Here is a 12,126-nt window from a genome sequence, read left to right on the forward strand (position 1 = left end):
ACATCATCTTGTTTGCAATTAATCTTAGGAAATTTCTGATATAAACTAATTTACCTATAATATAAAGATGCAAATGATTAATAGTGCTATACAGCTGGTTGTGCTAAACCGCAAAACTTGATCATGTGGAACAGCTGCCCCTAAAAGCATCATAAAAAAAAAAATCACTGTACCAAGAACATCATCTTTATATTGTCAGTCAGTGGCTCTTTAGTGTAAGTTTTTTTTTCTCACCCAGCCAAGTTGTTTTAGAAGAAGGTTGCCAGGTCAGGAAATAAAATTAGAGGCCAAAATAAAAACAGAACTAGACATTTACAGACAATATAAATCTGCTTTAGATCCCAATTGTTCATGGAGTTTTGTCACTAAGTACTATAGTTGTTTTGCACTACGGTTCCGCGGAGTTAGCCGTAAATATTTAGCAGACAAGCCTCCACTTAATACACCTGGAGTAATTCTGCTCTTTGAGAATCCTATTTTAAAAGAACAACAATTTCCTGGTTCAGGGCATCAGCACACTCAGTGTTCGGAAACCACAGACCATAATGATATATTATCGTACTCTGGAATGGCTGGAGCAGCGACCTTCACTCAAACTGATCCAGGGATGATAAATTGCTCAGATGATATGTTTTGAGGCAAAGAAACAACGAGCTGCAAATTAAAAAAGGCGCATACAAATTGGATAGAATGGCAATCCACAGTGGAGAAGACAAGCCATCTTATTCGCTCCTACAATGGAAAGCATTCCTGTGATTGGAGTGGACTGGAGAAATTGATTGAAAACAACACAGTGCTCGCAGGGTAGAGCGCCGAGGAAAAGACGCCGTTGGGTAGCAATTTGATAAAAAAGGGGAAACGCTCAAAGTTGCATTTTAGTCACGTGGCTTCTCAGTTCTTGGTCGTTGAATTACAGTCATTATTTCGAAATGTCGGCAACGAGAAATGCAGATTACGCCTTGGCACGAATGGGTGGTCTTAATTTCTCTATCCACTTTCTTTGTTGTGAACTCAGTTGACATTCGGTGTCCGCTAGGGTGGTCCGCAACTGACATTTTGCAATGTACAATTGTTAGTCTTCAAATAGACTTCAATGGAGATGTACAAGAAAGTGGAAAAAACTTAAATAAACCCAAATCCTAAGGCTGGATCAATCCCAAAATCCCAAATCTCATGACACAGATGTAGTAACAATAAAGAAGCTATTGCTAAAAATCCTGATACTTACAAACAACTTTTCCTTTTATAGAGAAAAGATTCATCATACCGCATTGTACTGTATTACTGGGTAAGACAGAGTTACAGTCTGAGTTGTATTGTCTGTGCTATAGCACACATTTACAAGGTCTTTTAGTCCTTGTTCTCAATCCCTCAAATGCAGGAGACAGCAAGCAAATATACACACTGCGACTGTTTGGGAAAATGCCTTGTAAATAAAGATTGGGATTCACTGAAATACTACCTTGCCAGGGCACTCCATCTCAGGCGTGATGAGTCTCACATTTTGACAAAGTGTCTTAAGAGACATCCGTCTTTACCTGCTGTCCATTTTGACACCTTGAGTCAATAGAGATACTTCTGTCCAAGTCCAACTTGGCTGTGGATGGAGAAGTGCCATTTTTTTTTTAAATATTATGCACTGTTGGAGTACTCTACAGCACATGTGCCTTCGGAAACAACCCGGCTTATAAAAATTCCGCTACCAGATATATACCAGGGAGCTTTTTCTTTTGGCATCTAAACATAGTTTCCAAACTTATCAAATCTCTTTGGGGGTAAACCTGAAAAGTAGCATCCAGCCTGTTAAAATACATTGTTGAGGATCTTTGCATATGATTCAGTTAAAATTGCCAGCTAAAATGCACTTTTGGAGAAAATTTATGATTTTTTTCTCATATGTCAGAAAAATAACAATTCTCTATAGCACGTGTCAAAGTGGCGGCCCGCCGCATCATTTTGTGTGGCCCGGGAAAGTAAATCATGAGTGCAGACTTTCTGTTTTAGGATCAAATTAAAATGAAGAGTATATAGATTAAATTTCCTGATTTCCCCCCTTTTAAATCAATAATTGCAATTTTTTAATCATTTTTTTTCTGTTTTTAGTTCAAAAATCATTGTGTAAAATCTAAAACTATATAAAAAAAGCTAAAATAACCATTGTTTTAGGTCTATAAAAAACTGAATATTGAGGGCTTTTAATCCAGTTCTTTTAATCAATTTATTAAAAAACAAATCGAAATATTATATCTAAAATGGTCCGACCAACGTGAAATCAAGTTGACGTTAAAGCGGCCTGCGAACCAACCCAAGTCTGACACCCTTGCCCTAAATAGTCCGTTTTTATAGATCTAAAACAATGTTTATTTGATCTTTTTTTCTTAATAATGGAAACTTTTGTTTTTTATTTCAAATGGAAACAAAATATTTTTTTAAAGTGGAAAACGGAAAATATTTGTATATTTATTTTTAGATTTTACAAAATGCTTTTTGAACTAAAAACACAAAAGAAAAAAAATGGATTAAAAAATTGCAGTGATTGATTTTAAAAAGGGGAAAATCAGGAAATCCTCATTTGAATTTGATCCTAAAACAGAAAGTCGGCACTCATGATTTAATTTCTCGGGCCACACAAAATGATGCAGCGGGCCAGATTTGGGCCCCAGGCCGCCACTTTGACACCTGTGCTCTACAGTGAGGAAAAATAACCGGCTCGACCAGGAATCCAATAGTTCTGAGCAACTTTTCGACTCACCTGGGATCAAACCCTCGACACCAGAACTGCGAGGCTGACGCACTAACCACTTAACCACTGGGCTAGAGGTAGACATGGCTGTTTTTCTCATCGTCAGTCCTTAAATGTTTCCTAAAACCTTGTGTATATCTGTAGAAACACCTTTTAAAATGTCAGGTGTTTGTGATGAAGAAAAATGAGGACAAGATCATTAAAATGTTATTGTCTCACTATCCAAGTGACCGCAAAACATGATTGAAAAATAAATTGAAACAACCTTGGTTGTATAAATATGCGCTCTCTGAAATTAACACCTTGTTGCAGCAATTTTTTTTCCGGCATAAAAACTATAGATTTGCATTTTCCCTTGATGAATCCTTTGTATACAACAACTCAATTTGACACCAAAGTGCGATGTATGATCATAAAAATTATTTTAATATCCTGTCAGATTAATTCGGTCACACTTATACAGTATATTACTATATTTTGATTCTATACATTGTTTTAGATATTAACTTTCAAAGACTTTTTACATGCTTTAGGGAATGACATTCCCTGGTCAGATGAAGCAAATAATGATAAAAAAAGGCACACAGTTGCTCTTTCCCACAGTGAGTCATACTGTTAAAACGTATTGTAGTTTGTCACTGCTGATTAAATACTGTCTCCCCGATGAGATCAAATAAAACAAAATAAAGTAAAAACAACTTCGAAGCCTATTATATAGGCAACTTTCCGAACCTCGGAATCATTTACATCTCTGATTGTAAGTGTTTAAATTGCTCAGATGTTCTCATCAAAAATAATGCTCACATTCACGCACTCTTTTCCCATCTACAAAGTGAATTGAGTAACTTTACAATACAAACAAAATAAATCAAAGCACTCATTTGTCATTGTACACCTCTTGATTCAGGTCAGAAATGTGAGCTGGCTCCAACTTTAAAGTTAAAGAGAAGTCCGCAAGTGCATTTGTGTCATACTTACAGCTTTCCAACTGTGACCTAAAAACCACCTGAAATGTCTCAGAGGCTATCTCATGGCTTTAGTGTCGAGGATGTTTAATCCAGTTTCGTATGATCCACTTCTGACCTGAGCATCTCTGCACGACCAGACGAAGGCCAAAGTTGGCATCTTTTGACATTTCCACTTCCAGACATCGGCCAGTGTCCCTGCTGATGATTGGACCGTTCTGTGAGATGGCAAGAAAAAACAAAATCAAATAAGAGATTTAATCAGTCTGTCTCGAAAGAATTTATTGTTGTGGTGATCTTTAAAACCTCCAGACTACTGAGGGACTATGTGGTAACCTCAATCTCAGTCAGCAGAAGTTTCCAACCTTGTGGATTTCCTGTGTGGCTCCAGTTTTTTTTAGCTAGGTCTACAATGTCTTGTGTGTCTAGTGTCTGTCTTGCTACTGCAACCAAGAAATTTCCCGAATAGGGAATGAAATAAAGTTCTAACCTAACCTAACCCTAAACTAACCAAACCCTAAACTAACCTAACCCTAAACTAACCTAACCCTAAACTAACCTAACCCTAAACTAACCTAACCCTAAACTAACCTAACCCTAAACTAACCTAACCTTTAGGAATGTTTGGATGTATAACTTTCCGCACAAAAGAGGATAGTTTGTCGGCTACGCGTTGCTAATACAGAAAACCAAGGTAATGGTTTTTAGTAAGTGTTAAAAAAATAGTTTCTGCGATATATCGTGATATTACATTGCACGATTCTCAAAACCCATCTGAATGGATCTTTGCCCATGTGTTTTAGTGGAAATAAACAATAAGTGACTGCACTTCCACCCGCATCCACTAGCCTGCAAAAGTCAGTCGCCATGCCCTTATTTGTTGTAATTGTGCATTCAAGCATGAGGGTGCACCTAGGAGGTTTTTTCTTCATATTTAGAATCCTGCATTTCCGCAGCTTTTGACTGCACTGCACTGAAAAGTGAAAAAAAAATGATACAGAGAATGTAATTCAATCATAAAATGTTTACTTTAGCCCTAAATGAAGTTTGAGATGTAAATGGATGTAAATGTACTCTTTTTCTTAATTTAGATGATTTTTTCCCAAAGTGAGACGTATACAAAAATCGCAACAAAAGTCTTAAAGAGTAGTATCAAAGTCTTAAAGCGCAGGTGTCAAAGTGCGGCACCGGGGCCAAATCTGGTCCGCCGCATCATTTTGTGCGGCCCGAGAAAGTAAATCATGAGTGCCGACTTTCTGTTTTAGGATCAAATTCAAATGGTTATAGATGTACATTACATTTCCTGATTTTTCCTTTTTTAAAAACAATCATTGCAATTTTTTAACCCAATTTTTTCTTTTATGTTTTTAGTTCAAAAAGCATTTTGTAAAAGCTAAAAATAAATATATAGATATTTTCCATTTTCCACTTTAATATTGAACATAATTAAAAAATATATTTTGTTTCCATTTGAAATGAAAAACAAGATTAAAATACATTTTCCTTTACTAAGAAAAATAGCTCAAATAAACATTGCTTTAGATCCATAAAAACGGACTATTTAGGGCTTTTGATCCAGTTATTTTACTCCAATTAAAAAAAAAAAAATCTAAATCATACCTGTCAACCTCTGCCGATAACTGCCCTTATAAATGATTATGATTCCCCTTACAAACCCCCCAAAAACCTTACAAACACCGTACGAGTCGTACTGTGTTTGTAAGGTTTTTGGGGGGTTTGTAAGGGGAATCATAATCATTTATAAGGGCAGTTATCGGCAGAGGTTGACAGGTATGCTAAATATTAGATCTAAAATGGTCCGGCCCATTTGAAATGGAGTTAATGTGGCCCGCGAACCAACCCAAGTTGGACACCTTTGTCTTAAAGAGTAGTATCGAGATTAATCCTCCTGCTATAAGGCAATACACCCACCAACTTTTTAGCCTTTGCTTCATTGATCGAAGTGAGTCTTTTTTTCTTCCCTCCAAACCATCATTAACTTTCCTCTCAAGACGTACTAGTCTTCTCCAACTTGTCTTCAAAGTCTACTTCAGACACCACCGGCAACACATTCCTCTCATCCCCCAAACATGGCTTCTTTTACCTGTGTGAAATCCCAAAGCCGCTGGGAAATCCTGGCAACCCCTTCACATTTTTTCAAACTGGCGATGCGTCCTCTGCCGTCATCAACAAGGCATTTAGTGTCAGGCAGGAAGGTGGTGGACCCCAGGGGTCCCAGCTGTAGAACTCCATCGGTAGAGTAGCGGGCAAGCTGCGACCATAAGATAAGAAGTGGGATTCATTGCCACGTTCCAACACGGTTACGTCAGTTACTGCGCAAATGGGAGTCTTGAGAAACTTCAGAGACAGAAAAGCATGAAAGCAGTCGCCCATCAAGTGTCAACCCTGTCAACCAATCATCTTTTGGTAAATATGGCACCTAAACGCAACTTAAAAAGCCTAAAGAAAGGACATACAAACATGTACTGTATATGAAATTTTTAAATGACATCAAAACAATTAAAAGAAATGTACTTTGACTATTGTGAAAGAGCAATGCAATGTATTTTTTTGAGCTAATGACGCAACCAGCCGCAATACTGCTACATTTTTCTACAGTGCTGTACCCTTTACATCAATGGAAAAACAGAGTGCCTCATTGTTTAATCCATCGCATGAAAGGCTGAGCGATAATGTTGAGTCTCTATTATGCAAGGATAGAGGAGAGACTGTGTTTATTATTCATAAGAGTGCTCCCTCGTGACAAATGATACGCCAACAATACAAATGTAGGCACCTCTCTCAACTGTTTAAGCATAGAATGGTTCATGTTTAAAGGCAAAGGAGGCAAGTTTAAGGACAGAGGGCCAGCTTTGGATGGCCACATCGTTTTGCGGGGCTAGTCAAAGTACGTATAAATCATGTACATCGATTTAGGTTTCTTGCCAAATTAAATTGAAGTAATAATTCTGAAGTCCTGGTGCAGAAATGAAATAATTTAATCATCTTTTGTTTTAAAAGAATCTAAAATTAGAGCATTTTGTTTGGATTTTCTTCATTGTAAAATAAAATAATCAAAAAATATGTACAATTTCTATCGCTATTTAATTAAAAAAATAAGTGGAGAGATTTATTAAAATGTTGTTTAAAAAAAAATACAGAAAAAATGAGATTTTAACTTCTTTTTTTGAAATGAAATGAAAATTCTAACAGAACAAAAGAAAAAAAAGATAATGAGAAGTTCGTAAAAAGGAATTGAATAGTTTTTGGCTAAAGCTCTAAACAATTCATCAACCTTCAAAACAGTTATTGATGAATTGATTGATTAGAGTAGCCCTAGTTGGTAGACATAATAGCTCTCTAAAGGGGATCTATAACTTCAACGATGACTTTGACAGCCCTGCGTTAAATGATTCATAGTTTTGATATTTAGCCACTTCTCAGAGAAAGAAGTGTTACATTTACTGGAATTCAATCCAATCCAATTTTCTCCCAAAAGAACATCAATGCTATCATCAAAGTACAACTTTACCGTCACTCCTTGTTCACCGTGGGTGGTTGTGGCCTATTCGCCAGGATGATGATGATGAGTCAATATTCTTGAATCATGATGTAGGACACGTAATGCTGTCGACCTGCATCAATTTGTCTGTGGGTGGTAGCCTAAAGGTCTGTATTACAGATGGCTTGCTTCCATCCAAATTCTTGATAGAATGCTAAATTGCTCGCGCTATGGCTAGGTGTAAAAATAACCCTCCATAATTCCCCTAATACCTTTTTGCATTTCAGTCTGCCAGCTTTTTTTCATTTTATTTTATTTATTTATTTTTATAAAATAATGCATTAAAAATGGGACAATCCCAAATAATTAATGTGCACCAATTAACCGGTGTCTCTGCAATGTACAATGCTCCGTTGCTTTTCTGAGACCATGAAAGTTTTCCGTGACCGGACGTTTCGTCGACGGACACTTGGTCGATAGACACTTGGTCCCCGGACGTTTCGTCGAACGGACGTTTGGTCGCCAGACAGTTCGTCGCCGGACATTTTGTCGAACGGACAATTCGTCGCCGGATTCGCTCGCTCTCAAAATTATAATCATGAGAGATCGAGAGAGAGAGAGTTTACTGTTGAAAGCGATCAACCAGGTAATCTCTCGCTCTCAAAATTATAATCATGAGAGAGAGTTTGTAATTGAATTGACAATGTCAGAGCATTAATATCTAAAAATCCAATATCAAAATTATCGAACATGTTTTTCAATTCGTTCTGTTCTCGTGTGTGTGTGTAGACAAACTTGCCTCTTTTATACTAGTATTGTCCCAAATTAAACGCATTATCAATACGTTGCGTATTATTGGCGTTGTGCGTACATGTCGAATTGTCCGTTCGACGAAATGTCCGGCGACGAATCTGCCGACGAATTGTCCGTCGACGAAATGTCTGTTCGACAAAATGTCTGTTCGACGAACTGTCTGTTCGACGAACTGTAGTTCGACGAACTGTCCGGCGACCAAACGTCCGTTCGACCAAACGTCCGGGGACCAAGTGTCCGTCGACCAAGTGTCCGTCGACGAAACATCCGTGTACCAAGTTTTCGTATGGCAACCTAATCAGCTTCTTAATTTTCCATTAACTGCACATCACTGTTGTTTTAAAGGCACTCTGAAATACCACAAGAAGGGACTTTAAACTGAGTGCATGGCATATTTTTGACACAAAAGCATTTTAAAAAATGAACAGAAAAGGCTTCATAATGACAGTACATCCTCATTAGTCTTCAATTCTCGGCTGCCTTCGCCCCGCCCACAAATTGAAATATCAAAACAGAAAATGATGTCACACCCAGAATGTTTGTGTTCCGAAAAAGCAACGAATAACGCGTCATATACAAATGCATACCCCTGTAATCTTGACCAAAACAACGCTGAAATCACTGCATAAATACAAATTTCAAGCTCACCTGTGAAGACATGCCATGGCACGGATAGAGGATTGCTTTGTCATCGTCCTCGGCGCCCTGGTCGAGACAATAGCCACTTGCTTTGCTGTTTCTCACCTTAAAGAAACAAAGTGTTATAAAATGTAAATTAGAATTACAGTAGAAACTGAGTAAACATGACAATTTTTGTACTATTGGACAGTGATCAAAGATATCAGGAACAGAATTATAGCTATGTGCAAGTCTGTTTCATCCTTGGGTGCAATTCCCAGATGCCTGACCATGCCACATTCATCAGTTCTAACAATTATTTGCAAGCATGAACACTATAAGAACGTTCCGCTCAGAAGGACGGCTTCCATCTATAACAGGAAAATAGGCTTCCATCCCAAATGTGCGTATCAACTCAGAAAGAGCAAAATACGTAATGAAGATGCTGGCTGAAGATGGTAAGTGGGTGTCATTATCCAGAGTGAAATGATTACTGTGTAAACATTGGCTGAAAAAGCGCTCTGCCGGAAAAAAAGCCATTACTCCTCAAAAAAATAAAAAATATATAAATGAAAAAAACGGAGTGGAAGAAAGATTACATTTTGAAAATGCACACAGGGACCAATAAGTTGGAGTTTGAAGGCATACATATACTGTGATCTGACGAAATTGAAATTCAACTAGCCTGGCTATTATGTGGGTGGTTACGTTTGGAGGAAAAAGGCTGAGGAAACCATCATATTAAAATACAGGGGAGGCAACATCATGTCGGGCGGTTGTTTGGCTCCGGGACGACGAGCGCACTTGACAAAGTATAGCAGGAGAACGATGTAAAAATACTCAAGTAAGAGCTCATGACATCAGAAAAGCTTCTGTGTGAACATGTGAATTTGGAGAAAGAAAGTAGAGAAAAAAAAGACATCCAAACAAATCATATATTCTTATTTTTCAGGGATTGGGTACATTTGATTAAAGTTTCGGAATGGTCTGATTTGATTTAATCTTAGACAGAGAAAAACACAAACAAACCAAAAATGTGTCTGTTTTAATTGCATAATTGGATGAAAATAACTCAATTTCCGTGACTCATATTGGGATGCTTTGCTACTTTTTCCATTTTTGTTCCATTTTTGTGTGTGCGTTTTTCTGATGTTTCGGTACCCGGACGTTTCATTGACGGATACTTGGTCGACGGACACTTCGTCCCCGGACGTTTGGTCGAACGGACGTTTGGTCGCCGGACAGTTCGTCGAACAGACATTTTGTTGAACAGACATTTCGTCGACAGACAATTCGTCGCCAGATTCATCGCCGGACATTTCGTCGAACGGACAATTCGTCGCCGGATTCGCTCGCTCTCAAAATTATAATCATGAGAGAGAGAGAGAGAGTTTACTGTTGAAAGTGATCAACCAGGTAATCTCTCGCTCTCAAAATTATAATCAAAATTAATATCTAATATCAAAATTATCAATAAGTTGCGTATTATTGGCGTGTGTGTACATGTTATTCGTCGCCGGATTCGCTCGCTCTCGAAATTATAATCATGAGAGAGAGTTTGTCATTGACTGTTCGACGAACTGTCCGGCGACCAAACGTCCGTTCGACCAAACGTCCGGAGACGAAGTGTCCGTCGACGAAATGTCCGGTCACGGATTTTTCTGTTTCAGTCTTCAATTTGTTAGGCAAAATGCTCTTTTGGCAGTCTGATTTAGTTCGGGTTATCCCAAATATATCTCCCAATTAGGGATGTTTAAATGTTCCTTAAATCAACTGACGAATAATTCTGTGAATTTTCCATTAAATTGCTGTTGCCTCTGTCTATGAGTGGCGCACCTCTCCATTTCCTATCCATTTCTTATTACAATAGTCGCACATCTGAAGAGTGCAGCAAATTAATTTGCCTTGGATTATCCGGGATTCATCTTTCTATGCCTATTAAATCCATTGTGCGCCTTTCCCCAAAGCAATTCATTCTAGCTGAGGTTTGTGATAGGATATTATCACGCAGTGACCAGAGATTGTCACTGCCTGTTTGCCATGCTGCCACGTGGTGCCAGGCATCGAGCATCATCTTTTATTCAGCGTGATTTCAAAGCGTATCGCCTCATTTCGGGGTTGTGACATATCTATCATGTGCAGTGGTCGGGTAGGTTCCAGCCCAACGGCTTGCTTCGAATCACAGAACGTGGCACTGACAGATGTGGCTTACTTCGATCGCAGGCGATTCTTGATTCTGAATGTCAACACGGGAAATGCAGTGCCACAAAAATGGCTGTTTTCTGCCATTCTAGTATTTTAAAACATAGACAAGGGGAAGAACAGCAGACGTAACGCCCGAGACTTGAGAAACTGAGATTTTTTTTAAAGGTATTTTGGCGAGGGCAGGCCCGTTGAGGATGTGGTTAGGACATCGGCCTCACAGTTCTGGGGTCGAGGGTTCGGTTCTGACTGTGTGGAGTTTGGATGGGATTTCTCCGGGTACTCTGGATTCCTCCCACATGCCAAAAACATGCAGAATAGGCTCTAAATTGCCCCTATGTATGATTGGTTGTCCGTCTCCTTGTACCCAGTTCGGAAAATGAATGAATGAAGGAATGTTTTGGCGAGTCCTAATCTGATAATATTGCTATAATTCTGTTCTCACAATAAATCACAATGATGTACTTCAAATATAACCAGATGAGAGAGTTAGTTTTTTGCTTGCTTTGTCTTGAATTGTGCTCACAGTGGAACTAAGACGGGGACAGTCTAATTAGAGTAGGAGACTCATAACAATTTGATTAAAATTTATTGGGAGAAATTGCGTATAATCCTGTGAAGTTTTTGTACATTAAACAATATATAATTCATGTGCTATGAGTGCCTTCTGTGTGTAATTTTTCATTGAGATGAAAGCCTGCAACTACATTGGTGCCAGATCATCAAAATGCTTCAACACTCATGCAAGACAGATATTAATTATCCCTGTTGAGAAATGTATATCAATACCAAGCATTTGTTATGTAGTGTATCATTTTAGGGTATTCAGTGAATACAGTGGTGTGCCGTCAAAGCCTTCAAGGCCTTCTCTGCTGGCCTCAGAAATATCTGAATCAAAGACTGATGTTAATTATATTTTGTCCATGAATACTTATTAAATAATTCCAAATTGTCTGTTAGCTTCCTTTCATTGCTTTTCCTCCTGGTTGCACTGCTTCCAGATGTGTGTGTTTCATGTTGAAGCATTTAACCAATTACATTTCAGCCATTATTTGTTGCCAGGGTCAGAAATCTGCCTCAAGGCCTTCACAATCAGTTCCGCAGGCTCTGCTGCATTAAACAAGCGTCAAGACTGTTGCTTTAACCAATCAGATTTCGAGTTGGCAACACCAAAATGCCTTGTCGCAGGCGTGGGGATATGTCATTGCCTTCTCGCAGGCGTAGGGATACGTCATCGCTTTCACCAAATATGATTGGCTAGTCATAGAGTGGACTAGCCAGAG

At 38.4% G+C, this 12,126-nt stretch overlaps 1 protein-coding gene across 2 annotated transcripts in view; it reads right to left on the reverse strand.

Annotated features, from left to right (window-relative positions):
• Window positions 1-3,141: 3,141 nt before the first annotated feature.
• The window catches only part of galnt9 (polypeptide N-acetylgalactosaminyltransferase 9), a 71,426-nt gene continuing 62,441 nt past the window's right edge, over window positions 3,142-12,126 (reverse strand). For both annotated transcript variants that reach the window (XM_077601319.1, XM_077601318.1), the window contains exons 9-11: window positions 8,672-8,767; window positions 5,813-5,980; window positions 3,142-3,926 (exon numbers count right to left, since the gene is read on the reverse strand). In XM_077601319.1, coding sequence (XP_077457445.1) covers window positions 3,780-3,926; window positions 5,813-5,980; window positions 8,672-8,767 — 411 coding nt within the window. In that variant the 3' untranslated portion in view covers window positions 3,142-3,779. The remainder of the gene's footprint in view (window positions 3,927-5,812; window positions 5,981-8,671; window positions 8,768-12,126) is intronic.

This window comes from Stigmatopora argus, chromosome 5 (assembly GCF_051989625.1).
Source record: "Stigmatopora argus isolate UIUO_Sarg chromosome 5, RoL_Sarg_1.0, whole genome shotgun sequence".
NCBI classification, from domain to species: domain Eukaryota; kingdom Metazoa; phylum Chordata; class Actinopteri; order Syngnathiformes; family Syngnathidae; genus Stigmatopora; species Stigmatopora argus.